The sequence below is a fragment of the Parambassis ranga genome, chromosome 14 (assembly GCF_900634625.1).
Source record: "Parambassis ranga chromosome 14, fParRan2.1, whole genome shotgun sequence".
Taxonomy (NCBI): Eukaryota; Metazoa; Chordata; class Actinopteri; family Ambassidae; genus Parambassis; species Parambassis ranga.
The window spans coordinates 4,880,587-4,903,581 of NC_041034.1; the positions used below are offsets into that span (position 1 = coordinate 4,880,587).

Here is a 22,995-nt window from a genome sequence, read left to right on the forward strand (position 1 = left end):
TGAGTGGCTCAGCTTCAGGTGTCAGCTGGAGCCAGCAGCGCCTCCAGCTGGCTGTGACCAAATTTTTTAAAAGACGAATTGCTCTGTAGTTGTAGTGTGAAACCACAGCCAGGTGGAGCCAGCAGCGCCTCCAGCTGGCTGTGGTTTCACACCACAACTACAGAGCAATTCGTCTTTTAAAAGATTTGGCCACAATCATGAAAAAATAGGTGTAGGTCTATCTGAAGACTCAGAACAAGTCTCAGAAGCCCTTAAACGGGCCTTTATAGGAGCAGTTCAACAGTTTCTTTCACACAGCTAGTTATCAATTACACTGCACATCAATTTGCTGGTGTTTTGTTTATTTGCATGTTTTTTTTAGGCTACAGTGCATTGATCTCTGCTGACCTTTGTGCATTGTACCCTGGTGTATTTCCTGCTAATGTGGCTATATTCGCTCTGTGCTAATTTAAACGTCATCTCCTTAGTTAAGGATTTTAGCTTCAAAACTCCCTTTATTTTACGCTTTAGTGCAGGCTAAACTAAGCTACTGCTAAGCTAAACTACCCCAATTTATACCCAATAAATAAATGCAATAAATATATAAAATATGACAATGTTCAAAACAGTCTATCAAATCAAATTTATTGAATTTTAAAGGGGTGCTCTGAATTCACACATTGCAGCTACAGTACATAACTCCTCTTTATTATGTTCATAAAACGGTCCGGTTTCATTTCAGATAGGAAGTTTCCTCAAAAAAAAAAAAAAAAAGGCTCACGCTCCCCAAAAAGAAATAAAAACAGAGAGATGCATCAAATCTGATATAGGATATGTATGAAAAATCAGAATGCTATCAAAAATAAATGCAAGGGCAGGAAGTGTTAAAAGGTTGTGAAGGTGCTGCATTTCAAGACAGGAGCAGTGAGTGAATATGGACCGCACGATTCAAACCCAACTCTCCAAAAACATCCGGGTCCCAAGAGTTCCCAAACAACACAGCAAACAAACCAAGCCTATAATATAAAGATGATTTCAATGGTTCAGCATCAAATGATGCACATCTGTTTTTATAAATAACTGAAAACCTTAATGCAATTGATTTGATCATTTGAGTAAATTGTGAAAATGTTGATAGAAATGACATAATTTGTTAAAATGACAAGGTCTCAGTGTAGCAATAAATGCATAGAAGTTTGTTTAACATCATTTCTATTGGTTAAAATGCAAGTTATGTTGTGATGCTGTGAAAAGGGATCTGACAATAAACATGATAAATACAGCCACAACCTATAAACACTACCTGCCATCTTAGCTCTTTCACACGTGGGTATCACAAACAGATTTTTCACAAGGCACTGGAGACCAAGTTTGGTTCACTGTCCACAGATCAAAATCCGTCCCAGCAACAACACGGTTTTTGCAGTGCTTAAGGATCCAAAGAGCCAATCCAAAATCTGTATGATAAAATCCATTTCATCAGCCCAATGCCACATCCACGTCATATCAGACGACACAGGATGCACACCATTTGCATCCAACATGATATAAACATGGCATCAGACAGGAATATTATCATTATAAAAACCCATTCTAACTTTTAAAACAAATATCTAACTTTAACCAGCCTCCAGTCCAAATCCGCCACCTCCAAGAAAAGACGGACAAACCCTGAGTGGATGTGTGAGGATACAGAAAGCAGCAAAATTAAGGTATTGCTCACAAAAATGTATATATATAAGTGCTAGCATGGGGTGTAGTCTTACAGATGGTTGATACAGTTGTTATCAACCATATGAGCCTTAGCTTGGAGCTTGTTATTCCTCAAAAGATGTTAGCATGTCACCTCCAGCCATTTAACTTTTGGTGCCATGTACTAAATCTTTGCTAAAAGTGTATTCGATAACTCTAAATAATGTTATCAAGAGGCATAGTGTAGACCTCAGCTAAGGTGTTGGTGGTACTTTCCATTGTGAGCATGGATTCCAAACTACTGCACATACAATTGATGCTATACTGTTAGCTTAGACTGAACGGTAAATTTAACTTTTTCATGTCATCCACCATGCAAGTGGCAGTCTACGATAGCATATTAGCATGGAGTGTATAACAATTTAACAAAATGTTAGCATCAACTTAAAGTACTGTAGGCAAGAAGCTAACAACTGCTTAACATGGGGAAGGTTTTATCATCTTAATTGTTATTTTACATAAAATATAGCATGGTGTCCACGTTCACACTGAGCAGGAGTTCTACAAGGTTTGATTTTAGCACTGTGTATTTGTCGAGAATAAGTATCTGTATGTCCTCCACCACATCCACTCTAGGACCTGAAGAAGAGAACGGGGTTGAAGGAAGGTCGTTTTTTTTTTTTTTAAATGAAAAGCGGGCGGGCTTAACTATTAAGACGACTCATGAACAGCATGTCTAAAGTACTGAAATTCAGATGAATCTCTCTTCACATTACTACAGTTACTGTGATTAACTAAAGTGCCTGACAGTCTTTGGTTTACCAACCCTTCAGAAGTTAAAGTATCACAAGCCATGTCAGGAAGCATCAACAGAAGAAACATCTCAAAGGAAAGAAGCTGCTTAAAAAAAAAAACATTGCAGAGAAAATAAACAGCGTACTCTTCTAGATGTGATCATCTTCTCAATCAATCTCACAGTTTCATCGTCTTACAATAAACCTCTATACGGTATGTCATCAAACTTCATCAAACCCTGAGCAAAGAGGATAAAATTAAGATTTTCTACATTAATAAGAATCTATCAGGTGATATACAGTATATATAGATTTAGATATGTGTCCTTTAACCTCTCGTAACTCTTCAAGATATTCTCAGGTGTGGGATCAGATGGTGTTAATGTGCAACATGATTTAATGTGGCAGTGATCCACTCTTCAAGCAATGGAAGTAATGCGGCTATGAAACTCTCACCCCATGACAATGACCCATGTTTTAATCTCAGTCGAGATCAAATACAAACACACCTCTGCTTGAAAATGTGTTTCAAATAAACGAAAAGAAAATGATTTCTTTTAATAAGACCAAAAAAAAAGTGAAAAACAAAATAGTGGAATGTTACACTTTCTATATTTAGTATATGATTTTAAAACTAAACCCAAAAGACTAGTGTTAAAATTATTTCAGCCAAGCCACTAAACTTCATCTCCACCATTAAAATCTGCCCCGATTTTCCCACTTTCATGATTTACTTAATGATTTATAGGACAGGTTTTAAATTATAGTGTTAAACTTTATTTGTCAGGATGCTCTAGGTGTCTATTTAAAAACCTTTGCACCTAAAAATCAAACACAAATAAAATGATTTATGGGTTAAACTACAAGAGACCAATGGGTGAAAACCTGACAATTCATCAGCCCTGAAACGCTGCCTTGAATCTCAGCTACACGCCTGTTAAGCTGCATGACTGCATCCTGCTCTTCTGTCCACAGAGAGACAGTCACCTGCATTCATTTAATGAGCTGGTAATGAAAGATGAAAACAGCGTAGATGCTGTTTATCAGTACAGAGTGAGGGGTCAGGGTGGCTCAGAACTTATATATAAACCCCATGCAGAGCAGTGAAGTGTGGAGCGGATCATCCTGACGACAGATGGCAGCAGAGAGGAAGGAGGCTTCACCCTCCTACAGCTGCAGAGCACAAGAGGAAGGGCAGCGCTTATGACTGTAGTTAAAGTGGTAATGTCACAAAAAGAGAAGCCCAGGATGTTTCTAGCCAACAGCGGCCTGATGAGTCCTGGACAACGGAGGCCAACGCTCTCCTGGGCCGCAGCCAAAGCAGGCAGAGAAGCCCCATCATTCTCCCTCCTTTACTCCCTCATCCTCAGAAAACAGACTGCCGACCTCAGCACCTTTTCCACATGGTCACCCTACTATTACATTAAGAGCCGGGGCAGATGCGACTCATCATCAGAAGTTTAATCTCAGAATGTTGACAAAAACAGTTCACAGTTCTGGGGAGGAAAATCCAAACATGTTTTTCCACAGTCTACTCCTCCTCTGTACTGATGCTTCTCTGCGTTATGGAGGATCATTTTAATAAATAACTGAAGAATTCAAATACAGATCAATCAGCTTGTAACATTTACGGGAGTGATGGGGGACTTATTTAGGGATTAGGGGATTAAAAATGACTAAAATTTCCCATTTCAAACAAAAACACACACACACGCCAAGGTGTGGATCACCTGGTCGACAGTGTTGTGTTCATGCGCCGCAGCCTCTTTTGCATAGATTGAATTTGCAGGACACAAAAAGGCATTAAATATTAAATATTCCTAATCACTATCAGAGCCTGAATGATTAGGAATATTATGAAAGGAGTCGAAATAAATCAGCTCCGGCCTCTAGAAGGTGTGTGAAATTAATTTTGAAAATACTATTGTTGATATAGTGAAATGATGATGAGTTCTTCTTCCATAAATGCCTTTAAGACACATTTGCATAATAAAAATAGTCTTTCTCTCTGGTCTCTTAAGATGTGCATCAGGCTTAAAATGACTTCTAATTGACCTAAAATATTATGTAAAGCTCTAAAATTGATAAGTATATACAGCCCTGTGTGTGAAATGCTCAACGCAACACCTGATTAACAAGAATGTGTAGATGTCTGACTGCTGAGATCATTTCAATCCTCTGTCCCTAAGATTGAGCCACCGTGGCCCTGAGTTCAGCTGGGAACTTAAACCACACATTATCATCATTATCACCATCATCATCATCATCATCTCTCTAACCATATCACCCTCGCTCTGTGGTTTGAGCTTACTGACCTCTGACTACAGAAACGTAACCCAAGTTGCCCTGCGTCAGCTCTGGCTGTCAGTACAGCAGCTGCACTGCTGCACTGTCATCTGAACAGAGACTCATGTATACAAACAACACACACTCACCCAGAAAATCCTTCTACTAAATCTGTGAAGAAACTAATAAAATAAAAAAAAAACATGAGTAAGGTGGAAGTGATGCAGATTTGTAACTGATGCTGAACGTGCAAATGAGATGAAAAGTCCGAGCCTATCACGTTAAAGTGGAGCTGTTTTTCTGTCATTTTTTTCCTCCTAATACTGCCTGATTTCACATTTCTGTCCACAGCTTCTAATCTTCCTCGGTGATAAGTTGAATGGTTGGGGGGGAAAACAGAAAAGAAGCTATCTGTCACGTCACTCTAACAGCAAAACCATAAAATTGAATACGACCCGTGGTAACAGCCACTCGTGCACACGCGCACACTGTAACAGACTCTCCCGATCAGCAGCAGCTGTAAACACAGTAAGAGATAAGATACTGTCTCTCCACAGAAGCTCCTCTTAAGTTTCAGTGTTGTAAATGTAGAGAGACGCAGTGTAGCACTTCAACAAGATCCAGGCTAGAGCCAAAAATGAAAAAAAAAAAAACAGTCAGTAGTAGATTAGACCGGTGAGGGAGAGGTCCACTTAGACAGCAGATTTGTAACAGAGGAGTTGAAGTCTGCGAAAAATGCCCAGGAGTTGTGGAAGAAGAGCAGGCAGTCCTGGTGTACTACAGTACATTGGTGGGGTTGAGTTGCGTTACTAGCTAAGCTTGAGCAGTTGTGAACTGGATGTCAATCATCCTTAGAAGTGTCAGTGACGGCGGCCGCTGGAGACGAGTGTGGCCGGCGGCTGCGCTGGTACAGCCGGAAGCCCTTTCGACAAAGCAGCACGAACCAGTAGACCTGCGGCGCCAGGATGCACGAGTTGCCCAGGTTGGCGGACAGCGGCAGGTGGAAGGGCACGCTGTACAGAGGGATGCCATAGTGGCGGCCGTACATCCAGTACATGAAGGGGAAAAGCGCGATGCGGCACATGAAGAAGGTGAGGAGCACCATGCCGCCGTTGACCTTGTGCAGCCAGCAGTCTTGGAGGCTGAGCTGGTGGAGGAGACCAAAACAAGGTGGAGGGTAGGGAAGGAGGGTGGGTGGAGGGGAAAATGGGGTGTGGATGAAGAGAAGAGTTTAGAGATGCACAAGAAGACACACTGAAAAAACACTTTTTAAAGTTGTTTCTGTCGAATGTGTGGTATAAGATAAGCATGTATGTATCGTAAAACCTATTTTTTTTCTCTTAGTAAAACATTAAACTAAAGAAGGATGCAGTAATTACATAATTACTGCATCCTTCTCCTCCTGCTATCATCGACCAATGGGATACAAGTGGAGGCCAAAAGTAGTTGCAGCTCTGTATGCTACTGTAATGCAGTTCCTTCTGTAGCTAATTAGCTAAAATCAAAACAAATGTGAGTCCCAATTCCTCTCCATCAGAGCCATCTGGTTATTTGTGTGGTTATAAGTGCATGTCTGATTAGTTTACTTCTGCTCGTGAGAGCCACTTTTTGTATCATGGCAACTAGACAATGTTCCTATAGCATTAAAAAAATCAATTTGTAATACTAAGATCTTGTTTATATCTTTGATTTCAAAGCCTAGGTCTACACATCAGACACAATCAATGCTGCTGGGAGCAGTAAAAACGTCTGTCAGACCTTCTGTTCGTGCTGATCTAGTCCAAAAGAGGGCAGCACTGCAGCTTGGCTTCGATCTTTTTCTTTGCTGACAGCAGATGTCAGCAAAGACCTGAGAGCCCACGGTCCAATGATTACACCAGAGCTACACAAGCAAGTCCTCTTCCAGTTTTACTTGCATGCACAGTAAGTCACGCAACCTTTAACTAAACAATACACACTTTAAAGTGCCTGTTAAAGTGTTGCTGTAGTGTCCTCTGTCTGAGTGGAAATGACTTAAGCGGATGAGTTAAGACCCGGGAAGACCCAGTGCTGCTGATTTTTGTTTTTTTGGTTAGTCATGCACCTAAATTATTGATGGAACAGTGACAAGCTACATCCCAAATGAAAAGGAGATACTCAGGTTTTTTAAAAGCACCTGAGCAGGAATAGTGTAAGAGATGTGTGCATGTGTGTCACAGTTCCAGTTCTGTATTACTATTATTAGCACTTAAGTTTAAATATATCTGATGGGGCAATGTGTTTGCATTTTTTCAAAAAAAAATATACTTGCAAAGAAGAGGCCTTCATACCATTTTTTAACAAATATAAAAACATATGCATACATTGGAGATTTGTGAGCACAGGCAGCTGTTTACAGTGTACAGTAGGCCCCACATACAGTGGCTAAGTTATCAGTTCCCCCATCCCCCTTGGTTACTGTTGCTACACCTGTCCTTTCCCACAAGGCACACACACCCACACAGTGCAGTCAGTAATTTTTGTAACAGTATCTCCTTGATCACAGTTAGACAAAGGCGACATCTGTCACAATAGACTATTAGCTGTCGCTAAGCTAAGAAAGCTAATGTTCAAAACTCCTGTCTGCAGGTTTTTCATGGTTTCTTGTCGACATTTTCAAAACAAAAATGTGAAAATAGCCGTAATATTACACTTAATAGGCACACGCACGGTGTCGAGCGCAGACTTGCATGTCAGCTTTCTTATCGGGTCGGCTGCTTTCGAGAATAAATCAACCATGCACTGTTTTGGTACACATAATGCTATCTTGGTTAATGAGTCTGGATGTGGCTGCCAAAAGCAGCAGGCCAGAGACGTTAATGTTAGACTACTCTCTGATATATTAGTATTCACAGAGAGGAAATGTTCCTGAAGTGCATTTCTTTGTGTGATCTCAGTCCTCTATTGTGACTACTGTGTAGTTGTTTGGATCACATGTGCAGCTCATGTTAGAGGACATAAACACAATCTATTCATTACCCTTTGCTTTTGTAAAGTTAAAAAAAGGGTAAGGAAGTGGAGAAATCTAAAGCACAACAGCCCTGGTGTGCTTAGTTACTGTTGCTTGGGACAATTGCCGTTCAGGCTAAGTGTTTAGCAAATGATTGCCCAACAAGGCTGTGTGGAGGTTGACCTATCTAATACAGCTCCTGAAGCCTTATGCTCTCATTCATCCAGGTCATGGACTCGAGGATTCTTCTGAAGACGTTTTGCCACTCAGTTCTGCTCAGCAGGGGAGTGGTGAAACATCTTCAAAAACAACTCCTCGAGTCCATGACATGGATGAATGAAAGCATCCGCAGACAAGCCTTATGATAGTTTCACAACTTTCCACAGGACAGACATCGGACTTGTCAGCTTGTTTCAGGTGGATGCACATGTGTACACGGTGTCTCACCTGGATAAGGATCTTGCCCAGGGAGACGAAGGGTGTGCTGAGCTCCGTTAGAAACAGGCAGCCGATGAAGAAATCTCCCTGGTCTTTTCTGAAGAACTGAGGAACAGATAGAGGAGAATCAGACTGAGCAAAAAAAAAACACAGCTGGAATTCAAGAACAGATTTGAAGCTTTAAATAGATTTGAGGTTTTCACATTTCAGCACTACTACAATATTTATTTTAACATTTTGCTCTATATTTAAAGGCATAAAGACCAATGAACAACAGAAAATCACGTTTTATGCTTCCCAACATGGCTCCTTGTGACAGCTGCAGTGTTGTGCACTATCCGTTGAAAGAGGATGACAGTGTGGATCTTTCAAAGCAGGAAGGCTCTGACAGATTTGGAAAACCTCTCTTTAGCCATCACTCATCAACAGCATTTAGTTGGTACACCTCAGTAATGTCACAGAGACAAAGCTCACACTGACACCTGTATATTCTTTTACCCTAAAATGGCTCTGTTAACCCACAGAATTCACAATTTGTTAATATTTGTGCTTCCAGTTGCAACTCTAGGAAGTAGCAGGGAACAAAGGGTAATTGATAAAAAGATACAGGACAAGAAAAACATGGATGACTTGGAGATAATGAGGGACAAGTTACCAAGAGTCCAAACCTACAATGTAAACAGTGTCATCGAGCGACAAAAGCAGGAAACGCCTCAAGTGTTTGTGAGACAAATATCCACAATATACATACCGGTAATATGACTACCTGCAGTAACTTTAGAACATGCTAACACACTGCTTATGTGCTGGAAAGCTGTTTGCACATGCAACGTTGACGGAAAAGTCTAAAAATGCAACCAGGCAGTTGTTTTTTTGTTTGTTTTTTTAACCAGGAAGCTTCTTAAAACAGTGAGCTGTAAATACCAGCACTGAGTTGTAACAACTCTATGAGCTAATATTTGACTTCAATGCTTGAGGGACAACTGTGCCAGGATGGTGATAAATCCATCTGTAGAATTACTGTAATCAACTTCAAGTAATATATTCATGTAATGCCCAGTCTCAACATATGCTTGCTTGATTACAAGAGTAAGTATCTACGCTTTGCTGTTGGTTGATGAATTTACAGGGGGGAAAAAAACCTACAAATATATGCCTAATCTGACGTGGTCATGTGATATTTCCCCAGCTTCAAGAGGAGAAGAATCGCCTGAAAACACAACAGACAGTCGAGTTGTGTCCTCCAAACACAGAAAGACAGCCTTGTTCAGCCTTTTTCGGGGGGGGGGGGGGCAGACTGTAATATAGGAAGGCCTGTGTTTATGCTCAGAAATGCTGACCTCAGAGAATCTGGATCTATGGCCGGCCGCAGTCTTATCACTATCAAAGCATCCTCCACATGCACAAATGACGGTTAAAATAAATTCAATGGCTTCAAACTGACCTTAAAAACCTTAAACCTTAAAGGCTGAGATCTTCCTGTAACTACAACTTCAGGGCAGCCAGAGGCGGACGGAGGCAGAGGGAGGGCAGTGATGTCCTGTACATAAGTAATGAATGAAGCTTTCAAATATTGACCAGCGGCACAGTGCTGTGTGGTTAGAGATGCCACCCTAGAATAGGTGAGTCAGTCTAGATGGATAAAGAGACTCCAGACAAAAGATGGCGCTTGCTGTGTGCTGATGATAAATAAAGCATGAGTGGCTCCATCTTCCCACAAAAGAATGAACAAAACCACACAGAGGGGAACTTTACACCACGCCTACAAAGCTACCTGGCTACCTCATCCCTCCCCCACCTGCCAGGGATGTGACCGTGTCAACTTCATACTTCTAGTGTGCGTGTGCCAAAAATAAAAGAACAGACTGCTTAGCGCCTTGTCTATTTGTAGTTACTAGCATCTGATGCTTGCATCTCTCCAGGGATTTATTTGAATTTCCTACAACGCCTATTAGCCTATGTGCAAAGTAGGGGCATTTACAGCATGAAAATCATCTTTAGCCACCTGTGAAAGGTTGACAGGAGGATAAAAAAAAATCAGTCTCATGTCTGACAACAAAGCCCAGAAGATTTTGCACCATCATTAAAAGCCTATGTAAACATATGGGTTCAAATATAATGAGCAGGTTGTGGTGACAGCAAATTATAATGTTTAGGGAACATGCAGGAACCTACAGGTGGGAATTGTACCTGGCTACACAGCTGTAGAAAAAAAGTATCTCCAGCTGTGTGGAAAAAAAAAAAGTGGTGTGGCGGAGATCAATGTTAATTCAAGGATAAAATCAACATCCCAGTTTCCTTACAGTTTAACTCAGAGGTTAAAGTGTACACTTTGGATGAAGTCCAGAGAAATTTTCATGTGTAACATCATTTTTCTGGATCCTGTATCGCCTAAAAAAAAAAAGGCTGATTTCAAAAGATTCCTGCAGTGGAAAAACACAAAAATAAGTCTGCTTGACAGGCACTTGTTCAGATACCTGTCTAGGGTCGTTGTATCCATTAACATTTGTAGCCAATAATGCAAATTCTGTGCTTTACACTTACTATATACCTCCAATAACACTGTGACTATTTGGTTTCTGCAATGCTAAACTTGCCTTTTCTACAGTAGAGGAGGTTTGATGGGACAGTGTTCAAGGTCATGGGACAGGCCTGGATTCAGCACGCCGGGGAATACTTTTTCATGCTACCTAGCTTAAAAAAACATTACATGGGATGTAGCTGAAGTCTTATAGCGAGACAGAAATAGAAAGCAAGACATAGTATCCTTTAACTATATTTCAAATGTAGAAAAAATGTTATCTTATTTGTATCAATGTGTTACTTTAAACATTTGCACACCTCGGTGCATGAGTGTTTAAAGCTGTTTTTCATTCATACTGAGCGTCTGGCTAGAATAAAAGATTTCATTGTGCTAAAGCAGACTGTAGTTCTACAGTTTGAGATACTGCTTATACAATCAGACAACAAACTGCAGTAAGGTCAGGATACCTGTGACTCTATGAGTCTGCATGTTGCTTTACTGCCGACTTATCAATTCACCTTTTTTTTCCCTGCTCCTACAATGAGCCGATTGCACTGCAGAAAATGTCGACTTGTCATGTGACAAAGAGGACAGGTGCAACCGCTCCTGCTAACAACGACTCAGTTGCAATTATTTTTGCCAGTAAGATAAAACTATAAGAATGGAACACCTGAAAACTAGCAACAACAACAAAAAAATCAATGATGTTAATTACTGATGTAAAACCCACTTTTTTTAACATCCTGTTCTTTAACAGCTGGGTAATCACTAGTTTGTGTATTGCGCAGGCTATCCAAAAGCTGATGAGTGACGGAACAGGAGGAGAGACAAAGGGAGGGGAGGTGAGTTTAGAGAAAAGACAGGATGACTGCAGCTGGAGCTGAATAATGTAAGGTAATGTGATCTCATACAGCCACGCAAACAAAAGGGCCGGGTTTCCACCGCACCTGCCCTGCTAACCAGGACTACTACCTGGAAAGGAGAGTGACTCAGTTTCTGTGAACTTTAAACTGCATCAGAGTCTGTTCAAGCATTTCAGATCAGATGTGGAATAAAAAAGAAAAGTTTTCTGAGCTAATCTGTGCATTGTCATTGATCACAACATTGACACCTCACATAAACTTCCTCACACATTGTTAAAGTATTCCCAATTTCCTGTTTACCAACTATACAAGCAGCTTTCTCCCATGCCTCAGGCCGAACACTTGCCCTACACATTCATCCATGTAAATCTTTCCCAGGCTTCGACTTGGTCTTCCCCTTATTGCAACATTCACAATTCAAGGATATATTAGAAAACAATAAAGACTCATGTGTTTGTGTTTGTTCAAAGAAAGTAATCAATAATTATGAGCTTAGTATTCTATTACACTTCCTGCCATTTTCTGACAGGTCTGAGGACTTTTTGTTTGGAACATATTTCCTCCATCGGACCAATAAATCAGTAAAATGTTAGGGACCCTGCGATAGTTCGTCTAACAGAGAGGGCCTCATTGGTTAACAACAAAATGTCACAGATGTTTTTTTTAGTCAATTTAACTAGTTGTCGCAAAATTTGAATCTCATAACAAAGTTCATATCTTTGCAACCCTTCAACAAGTTCGAGGGATTTCAGATTTCAAGCCACTCTGACACTTAAGCAGTTAAGAAGATCTTTATGTTGCCTTTAATTGTTTACAATGAGCAAGTAAAGCCACTGTAATGCCATCCCAGAATGCACTTCCAGAGGCCATACGAGCCGACAATTTGACGCCTGGGCTAGCACACAGATTGGTTTCTGTTACTTTCTGGGGTTTTTAATACGCTTCTAAGTAAACAGGGACTAATGTGCTGTGCATCACATTAAAGTGATAATCATGCTTTCAGAAACCATTGAGGAGAATTTAATAAAACCCCTTGTATTCTGATTTAAAATCCCTTAATTTCTCCATTACGGTACAAATAAAGGTTTCTCAATAACCTCTAACCAGAATCAAGCCACTCATAATAAATTAGAATAGAATATTGCTATTTATTTTCACGTAATACTGCATACTGCAAATTACTTGACGTTCCTTTTTTTTTGGTGCCACTTAAGCAATCATTGGGAGGATAATGCAGTACAAACCACCGGCCTGATTTAAAACCACTGCATTAAAGAACATGACAACACAAAGTAATAATGCTTTACTGGCAGTGGACTGCTCTAATATGACTGATTACTTATCATAAGAGAGTATCAACTGCCTTCAAGTTCATTTTTTAAGTTCCCCTCACCAGCGTGACGGGCAGCAGGATGGTCAGCAGGGCGATGTGATGCAGCACCAGCAGGAACTCTCGGCGGACGAAGGAGTTCACGGTCCTCAGCGAATGCTGCTTGTAGTCCTCGTGTCCTTTGACACGGAAGCGGTGGTAGTGACTGAGGTACATGGCGAAGATGTCGTATGTCATGTAAGGGACACCGAACCAGATGACGAAGTGGGTGGCCAGCCAGTGCCTGAGGAGGTAAAAATAAAATCGGATTATTTACATCAAAACAAAAATGCAACAACACCATGGTTCCAAAGGGACATTTAAACAGGACAACAGTCTGCGGTATTCACTGTAACAAATAGGCAGTAAAATTTCATCTTCTTAGCTCATTGCTAGTAAAACTGCCGGCCATTAAGGTGAAGCTAAACGTCAATAACACTGCACAGAAATAGAGCCTATGACTTATGACCCAAATCCATCACATGCTGCTGCTGCTGCAGCTTTTTGTGTTGTGCTAACTGCTGGAATGTTACGCACCAACACTACATGTGTGCATCACACTGAGGCAGATTTTCATTCAGGCTGAACTATATAAACATACATGACGAGGCTTGCAATCTCTTTCGGTGATCACACAAATGAAGTTTGAGGCAGAAAAAATAAACATTGGATTAAACATTATGAAACCAACTTCTCATTATAAATAGGATACAGCCTCAGGCATCAGAGGCACGAGCTATACCTATGGCTGAGTCATGTGTAAGCATCATTCTTCAAAGCATACATGGGATATATTATATTATTCTAAGTCTTATTTTCCTTGATTATTCTTGAATTTAAACTTGCAATTCTCCCTGCATGAAATTCATATAGGTTTATATGTACAATAAGGTGGAAATAAATCCATCAGTTATCATTTTAGTAGCAGCTACTATCACAGCATTATAAGATTCCACACTAGATGGTAATCACACTGACCCTTAGTGGAAGTAAACACATGCAGACACTCATTTAACCTATATGCCTTGCCTCTCACACATGCAAAGCATGCTAAAGGCTCTGAGGCAGGCTTATGTAAGTACAGTACAACAAACAGCTTGGATGGCTGCAGCATTCTAATGACCACCGATTACTGTGATGGTTAATTATGTGGACAGAATAGAGCAAAGCTGCAGGGCAGAGCTGAGCTACTGACCTCTGACCTCTCCCTGGGTTCTGTATCTCTTTAAGGTCAGTGGATGAAGATTAAGAACAGTAAGGGACAACAGTCCTAGTGTTGTGGGGTCCAGTCAAGCCTAGAGAAGCCATTAAAAATGAGACCACGTGTTCCTTTGGCTAGCATTTACATATACATTTGCATATATATATAGTGAGGTCTAGCAGAGTTATTTCTGCATTACATAACTGCAGTTGAATTGCATCTGATATTTGTATCTTTGCACATTGTTTCGACTGAATATAAAATGACACTGTCTGCAAAAGGTCACTGCAAAGATCAGGACACACCTCTGAGCTGCATAAATGACTAAATGGGGCAACAAACACGAGGAGTCAGCTTAACTGTTTATCCAAATCATATGAACCACACAGCCTGACCGAACAATCAGCTTAGTTTGAATCTTTATTACATACTTTTCCCCACACACTACCAATGTTCAAACAATGTTCAAACAATTAATTTGAATCAATAATTTGAAGAAAAAAAAATACCTTCAAGAATGTTTTTGTTTACATGTTGTTGTTTTGTCATTGCAAAAGCCTCAAAAGTTGTTGCCAAGGACATTATGACGGCTAAATGAAGTGACAGATTGTGATGCAGTATTAGAGTATTCATGGGTCTGACTGTGGAGCATGTGTCTGATAAGCCCCAGGCCGTGTGCACGTCACAGGGCAGCAGAACTGAGCAGCGCTGTGGAGGAATTAAGCTCCTTGGGTGAAGGGGAGGGGGTGGCAGAGATTAGCAGCCTGAAACTGGGACTGCCCGGGTGCTGCCGCTGACTCAGTAGGATTATTAAGCTAGCATTAGCCTAGCATCACACTTTCTTAAAACGGCATGGGGAGGAAGCTAATGCTATGCTACACTGAACCTGCTACTAGGTGGCTGGATGACAGTAGCTAGCTGAATAATGGTAGAAGGTTCCAATCCAACATAAAGCCAGTTTTGAGAGCGTTGTCGTTAGTTTTAACCACAGCGGCAGTGTTTCATGGCAGAGAGGTGAATCCTTTTTTTGCTTTAATGACATTTAAAGCAGCTAAGGCCTGAACTAGCCCAGTGTAGGTACACAAATAATCCTGTTTCCTCCCCAACCTAGAGCTTCTTAAACCCTCTTGAAAGAGAGTCGTTATGACAGTTGTGTTATCACTAGTAGCCAGTGTTCCAATTCAAAAAAGTCATGAAGTCTGACCTGTCGTTAATGACGCTGGCCCTGCATGAGGCCACAATGATGACTCCCGCTGTGGTTGCCATGGCTGCATGGATGGAGGACACCAGTCTGGGGGAAGAAACACAGAAAAGGGTTTAAAGTACGCAAGATTCACAGTTTTAAAATTACACCCCTCATGATAGAAAGGAACTGTAAAAAAAAAGAAGAAGAAGAAACGTGCTACACAAAAGCTGCTATGGTTGCATACTCTATCACAAGACCCAGCCAAGCTATAATCTACCACAACTGCACTCACATGACAGAAAATCAGCTGGGGCAAGCTATAGACTCAGAAACTGAAACTAAAAAGAATTTATTACTTCACAAAAGGTCATACTTCCATTTCTAGCCACAATGGTAGCAATTCCACAGTGAAGGATTTTAAAGTCGCTAAAAGGAGTGAAGTGAAAAACTCGGGATAATTGGTGGTGAGACTCTGATTCTCCTCTAACAGTCAGGACCTGAGGTATAAATTGCCACAAAACCATACAGCAATAGGTAATTGAAATATAAAACAAGGTGACATTTGGGATTCAGCTATTAATCCACTGAGTGGTATGCTGGTCAAGTCCAACCCTAACGTACAGCTAATTAGTTCCATGTCAACAGTAGTCAGTTTAAACATGGTAAATACAGGTTTTGTGGCCCCCAGGTAGACAACGCAGACAGTCAGACCTTACAAGATCAGTGTACCATCATGGGATTAGCAGTGCTAGGCCTCAGCTTTCCTCATCTATAAACAGACCTGTGACATAGGAGAACATGGTACATCTCTATTTGAAGTCTGTGTGGTTGCATAATAACCATTCAGGTGCCTCAAACATCCCCTGACAGTGGTGTTTTGACTGCATTGACAGAAAACGAGTAGTTCACAATTCCACAAATGTTGATTTTCTTCAAACGGTTTCAACAGGAGTAGTTCTTGTCCAGTTTTAACAGGACACTGGATTATACCACCAATTTGCTCAAACTATGAATGACTGCTTTAGCTCAGACAAGCTCTCTCGCTCTCTGGCTGCTCTCCAACTTGGCAGCACTGACAGTAAGCTGCTTTGAAATCAGCAAACATGTAATTTATTCCCCAGCATTCACTGCAGCAATAATAGAGTGTCACCCCTTTAATACACCACTTTGTTTAGGAATGATTTAACATACAAGTCTGGTTTACATCTGTACCACCTACGCATCACCATCAGCTGCAATGAATGGAGATAAACAGGGGTTACCTTGTGAAACAGCAGGCCGGACAATTACTTAGGCCCTTTTCATAATGGATGACCCGGGGCTTTGTAAACCACTAAAAAAAACACACACATCTAGAAATTTCTTGTGATTTGGAGGCCCTGTTTAAAATCAATACTGGTCCAGGATTTGAGAACTGTCCTAAACAAAATCTCACACGTAGCTCACAATGCACATACGATACGTTCTTAAATGGATTAAAGCCGCACATGGATAAAACCCCCTAATGATGTCCTTCCACTGCAGCAACTAACAGGCCATTTTAAGGGAGCAGGCTGCTTTGTACTCTCCCTCTAGGACATCGTTTAGTGCTGATTCCAATTCCCACTCTGTAGACCGTTTCGCACATAGAATGTGCTGTACAGCAGCTAAGAAGACTGCCTCTTGATGCCACGTTTACTTGCTTACAAAAAAAAAACGTAGCCAGCATTAGTGTGTGCACTACAAAAAAAAGGTAGCTGGGTACCTGAATAGCTTTCAAACAGGGACTGACTAAAGTCCAGCATCCTGTGTGAACGGGGCAACGATACACAATAACAATAAATTCTGGTGTGATTAGCAACACTGGTGTAGAAAATTTCCTCGCAGTGATGACGCAACAGTCCACCATACTACTTGAAGTCTCCATGTATAAAGCTAGTGTTGTAGGGGATCGCTGCTGGAACTGGAGGGCTAAAAAACATGATGACATTTGGACAACACTTCATTTGGACCAAGGTCTCATATCAGTTCTCAGTGTCTGGGACCCAAAACTAGTTTTAGAATAATGTTTTCTTTCATCTTTTTTATGGTGTACTCCAAAAAGCAAGGGTTGGGAAACAAAGCGAGTGTTTATGTGGTTTCCTGCTTGAACCTACTGTCACCTCACACCAGTCTCCAGGGGGAATACGGTCATGACACCGGCATCGGCAAGGCAACAAACATCATGTGACCAGCAAATGTAGAACTACCAAGCCTGAGCTGGGAAAGACTTGACTGGCCTCTTTCCCCTGCATACACATATTTTACCCCCCACACCATGCTGCCTTCTAGAGCTGCATGGTCGCATACTCTATCACAAGACCCAGATTTTACACAGCCCATTCATTGTGTGTCCGCCAATAGCCCCCTCTCTCTCTCTTTCTCTCTGTTTGCTGATGAAAGGTTGAGCTTGATGGGGTGAGGAGCGTGCGGAGAGGAAAAAGGGAAGAATGTCTAGATGCCTTGTTCGGCAATGTTGTCTTTTCTTTCCTGCCTGCTGCGTCAGGCTGGCGAACAACCTCGGCTTCCCTTTCACTAAAACCAAGTCTTCCTACTAACTGTTTTGTTATACATGAACCACTTGCTCCGTTATGTTCCGTCACACACAGTGTCTGACAGTGAGGAGTAAGAGTTTTTTTTTTTTTCATCCTTGCTCCTCCAGTAAATGGGCTACTTAATCTGTGGGTCCATGGGCACTGCAGCAGAGTCAAAGAAAAAGTGACAGCAGAGGCAAAAAAAAAAAAAGCAAACAGGGAAAAGTACATTTGATGGCAAGAAGGAACTCCTTGTCCCTCAATCAAGACCACATAATGGACGCAGCAACATTGCTGAGTGCCTTGTTTACTAAAAAGTTCCGTTTAGGGGGTTTGGCATGCATTCTTTGAATTAATTACTTAACCTTATTGTGGCTCTGCCCGTCAAGCCAACCTTACATCCTCCACTTGCACAAAATCTCTTACTATCAGTATAAATTGGGGTGACTGGCTCAAATCATGTCTAAAAAATGATCAACGTAAGCTGCCATTAGTTGTCCTAATATAACATGGTAACAATAACATGGTTCATTTTTTTGTACGTTATGTTTCCCTGACTCTCTACAACGGAGATGGAAACAGATAAGAGAATGAATATATAAGGAAGCTGTCCCTGTCTGGCCGGGCAGCTAGTTATGTAATGGGGGGGAAAAACAGGAAAACTACTTCAATATAAAAAATGTAAAACAGACGGGATGATGTAATCTTTGATGTGCACACACACACACGTTTGTGGCAGGGACACAGTGACCATCTTAGGCTTCATTTTTTTTTAATCCTTTATCAGCTGATTCTGATACCCCTGTGTATCTTCACAGAACATGTTTAGACTTGTGCAAATGTCTGACTTGTTTCTTAGTTTGAGCAATTTCACAAGCTAGGTATGATGGTTTAAAAAGTCAGATAATTACATAGTGAAACAAACTGGGGGGGAGGATCTGTGTGACAGACCGGATAAAGTAGATATTAAATCCTGGTTTAATGGTGGAGAGAAGGAGCAGAGTGACGTCCCCCCTCTCCCTCTCTCCCTGAGGCATGGACGCTTGTAAGAAGATTTTCCGTTAGCTGAGCATTACTAAATTAGCAGAAGCGTTATTCTGAAGTAGGGTTCAGTGTTTTCTAGTGCATAGCTAACTCAGCAGTGGGCCCTGACTGTAGCTCAGAGGAGGATTAGCAGGAGTGACAGCGTACAAATGAGCATTGAAGTGAGCTGTGCACATGTGAGCAAGTCACACACTATGACCAGACCCTCTACCCCTCACCCAACAAACACACACACCGTGTTAATAATTATTACTCCCCATGCCAGCTAAACACCTCTGAGATGCTAGAGACTGCAGATGATGTATTTTGATTTGTTTATTGACATAAACATCATGCTAGTGGTTGTACAGCGGGATGAAAACTTGAATGAGCCTGGTAAGTCACAGGGTATTGAGTAGTGTATTATCCAGTGACACATCAAGCTCACAAGCATGCACACAGCTCTTCTTCTTCTTCTTCTTCTTCTTCTTGGCGTTTATCGTTGGATTTCCCTACAGGGACCCATAGTTTTTGATTTGCCGTTATATTTATGCGTCTTTAACACAAAAAGCAACTACGACAAGAACAAAAAGACATGAAAGATAAAAATGACTGGTAATTAGACTAGTAAACTGCATGCTAAATTCAAATAAAATTCAAAACACAAACAAGCTAACTGCCCGAGCCAAACGCCACTAGCTACACAGCCCCCCACCGAATAAGCTAGCAGTGAGCGGTATTTTGTCAGGGATATGGATCTTAAAGTGATGAATTTACCTCTCGCTGACCAGCACCACGTCGGCATCGCTCCAGTGTTTGAAAACACACGGCAGTATTCTCCTGAAGGCGAAGAACAGACCGGGAAAAACTACGGCGCCACAAGTTAAAACTTGCAACATCCTGCTCGTATTTTATGCTAAAATCCCGTCTGGAGACCTGACTCGCTCCCCTCGGACGTTCACACGCGGCGCTGAGACATTTTCATGCGGCTTGGGGGGTCGGTATTTTTCACCGGGAACAGTCCACCATCAACACATTCATTCACGGGCACACACACACACACACTCTCTCTCTCTCTCTCTGCTAAGGTTCAGCAGCAGCAGCAGCAGCACCACCACTGTCTAGCTGAAGGAAAAGAAAAACATCGCACTTCCTGTGGAGGCTTTCAGATTAAAAGTCGTAACCGGTGCACTTCCGGTTTAACCGGAAACCAATACCTTATTTTGAAAAAAGGAAAAACAATTGCATCCAAAAGCAAAAGACACGTTTTAATCAAGCGGCAACCTTCGGGGCTCAAAGTGGAAGCCCATGCGGAAGTGTCAAAACTTGTAATTCACGCTGCAACAGCTGGGGGTTGGCTCCAAAAGCGAGTAATTTCCCATAGACTCCCATGTTAAAATGGCCGATTTCACAGCAGAAAAGAACATGTTTACGGCCTGGTACAAAAAATCGCTGTGGTCTCAGATGATAGGTTCTCTTCTAGTGTCAATTGTAGGGGGGTGAATTTTTTTACAACTCACTCGTTTCAATTGTATTCGGACTTAAAATTACGCCTAATTATGGGCGTTGCCGCTTGAGTGACAGACAGTTGACGTATCACAGCGTGAGTTTCCTGCTTCCACGATCGCCCGCCCCCCTAAACCCCGCTCGTGCCCCCCCTCTTTGTCCATATTCGGAGTTTTAGTTGACGTGACGCTGCCAACATGGCGGCGGTCATCACGTCCCGGAACCTCCCACCGAGCCTCAAAACGGCTCTTCAGAAACAAACGGGTGACGTCACGGAGGCTCTGTCCATAGTTTTTACTGTCAATGGTTTTAATCCTACATGAACTCTACAAATAACTCATGCCAATGTAACAAAGGGTCAAAAAGGTTAAAAAAATTAAAAACATTATTTGTATTTCAAAATAATAACATTGAAAAAAAACTTTGTTGACCTTGCTTTATGCTTCTATTTTGGAGGTGACAATTTTCACTGCTCATTAACGCACAGACTGGCCATTTAAAAATGATCTGTATTATTATTATTATTATTAAGGTACATGTAAATATTAAGGTTTTATTTCTGTTGGCATATAGCAGTTACATATATAAGTATTTATACATTCTGACCACAGGGGGGCAGCGCAATTGTCATATAATCAGTTATAGTGACTGATAAGTGGTTAAACACACACAGAGCTGCATAGCAACAACCTTCAATAGCAACAAAAAGAAAATCAGGTTCTTTAGCTGCTTCATGCTTCTCACCTGATCAATAATTTGCTGATAACACCTTCTTTCTGTAACTACAAACTGAACAGTGTGCTCACATGCACCATGAAATGAATGAATCGAGATTAAAGCTGAATCAACACCTCTGACACAGTCTCTGTATCTGCTGTCCATCCATCCCAGGCTGAGGCTATCACTCTCAGATACTGCTATCAGCTGTCGAGTAAACTCTCCTTTCAAAGTCAGTTGACCTGACTTCACTTGCTTTGTTGTGTAGTGTCTGATAGTGCCTGGCATCAAGTTTTAGGGATCTATTGCTTTTTAAAGGACTTTGTAATTTGTTCAGATTCAGATAACGAGATAAAAACTCAAAGTACACTTCTGCACTGCAGCAGTGACAGGAAATCTACACCATTTCCTGTTGTGCTTCCCTGAGCATGGAGAAATGATCCTATTCTCTGCTTTGTTTTTAATTTATCACTGTTTTGAGTAAGTGTATTTTATGAACCAGAAAATTAATTTTGTTTCTCTTTTCACTGACACATTTTTTGTTAGGAAAGATTAACAGTATCAATTATTCGATAATTAGATAATGCACCAACATCAGACACTGCTCCACCTATAAAGATTTAATATATATGGATACAAAGCACAACTTAAGCTTTGATCCACGATTTGTGCTCATTTGATGTAATCAGAGTATCAGCTGATATTTCGGGATGAAGCTTTTACTTCCTTGTTAGTGTCTGGAGACTTTGTGTATTATGCAACACGATGCACGTGTTGTCTGTGATAAGTTATCATCAACCTAAAATGGGCCAATATCCGCAGATCCATGGAACATGCTAACTTTCGTTTCCTTATTGCCACAATGAGAACAGTAAGTTTCAGTTCGTCTGAAGCTGAGAGCCACACACACAGATCAGGGTCTGTTTCAGAAGCTTCGTGTAGTCAAGTGAAGCTTAACTGTGACTGGGATAACAAACACCAGTATGTTACAGCACAAGCAAAAACACAGACAGGTAAAAAGAAATAAAGCACATCATGGAAACCTTGAATCATGCAGGGCTGTGCCACAGTCTGACACCCAGTGAGATCCAGAGTTCAGTTTCTATTTCTGTCTCCTTCACTTTTATACTGACACATTGTTAGAGGCGGCTGTAAAGTCAGGTGCAATATTAAAATTAAATGACAACTGTTTACTCAGGTCATCATTCATCCACACTAAACACTGCTTCAATCTCAACTTTAAAACTTTAGAACATTATCCGGTCAATTTTTTTAGTTTTCAAAAAAGCACCCAATAAAAACTTATAAGGACTTTGATCATAAACATTAATAAACCCATAAAAACTCCAACTAGTTCCTCGTTGAAACAACCACTCCCAAGTGTTGAACCACTGAAAACAGCTCACACATTTATTGGGCTTATTAACCCAATTCAGAAGCAAGAATACCTGAGTACACCCAAAAGCCACATGTATACTTTAGATTAAATGACTGGGCAGCACAGTTCCACCAGACGTGACCAGAGTGTGGTTGCTGAGTAACTATACTTCTTCCTCCCCAGTCACAGTCTTCATGTTTTTATGCCCTTGAGAATAGCACACTGTGATACAACCATTCTGTTCCAAAACACACCGGCAGTAAGTCTACAGCAGAAAGAAAGAGAGTTCGGCCTGTTAGCGGTCTATAAGACTGTGTGTGAGTTTATTAGCTGGACTCAGAGCTAACCATAATGAACGGCCCTTTTCAAAATTGTCCTCTCCATCAGTCAGCCAGCTACAACTCTAAAATATATTTGTATGTTTATTTTTAGGCACCCCTTTTGAAAGGATTATCGTGGTCATGATTTCACAGTGTAGTACATTCAATGTATGTAAAGGTGCCTTCCAATTTTCTGCCA

The 22,995-nt window shown here is 41.1% G+C and overlaps 1 protein-coding gene across 1 annotated transcript; it reads right to left on the minus strand.

The window, feature by feature from the left end:
- Positions 1–607: 607 nt before the first annotated feature.
- On the minus strand, positions 608–19,995 carry tlcd3a (TLC domain containing 3A). The gene is made up of 5 exons (XM_028421596.1): positions 19,653–19,995; positions 15,319–15,405; positions 12,938–13,157; positions 8,167–8,262; positions 608–5,898 (listed from the first exon to the last, which is right to left on the minus strand). Exons 1-5 carry the CDS (start codon positions 19,772–19,774, stop codon positions 5,593–5,595), a joined length of 831 nt encoding a protein of 276 aa, XP_028277397.1. The 5' UTR covers positions 19,775–19,995; the 3' UTR covers positions 608–5,592.
- Positions 19,996–22,995: the final 3,000 nt, after the last annotated feature.

Bases quoted from the DNA above. Each gene is read 5' to 3' on its own strand.
- tlcd3a (XM_028421596.1), bottom strand. From the start codon at position 19,774: ATGTTGCAAGTTTTAACTTGTGGCGCCGTAGTTTTTCCCGGTCTGTTC. The intron at 15,406-19,652 runs GTAAATTCATCA...TTCTTCCCCCAG, and splicing joins GTGGTGCTGGTCAGCGAGAG to ACTGGTGTCCTCCATCCATG. The intron at 5,899-8,166 runs GTGAGACACCGT...CTCCTCCACCAG, and splicing joins TGGGCAAGATCCTTATCCAG to CTCAGCCTCCAAGACTGCTG.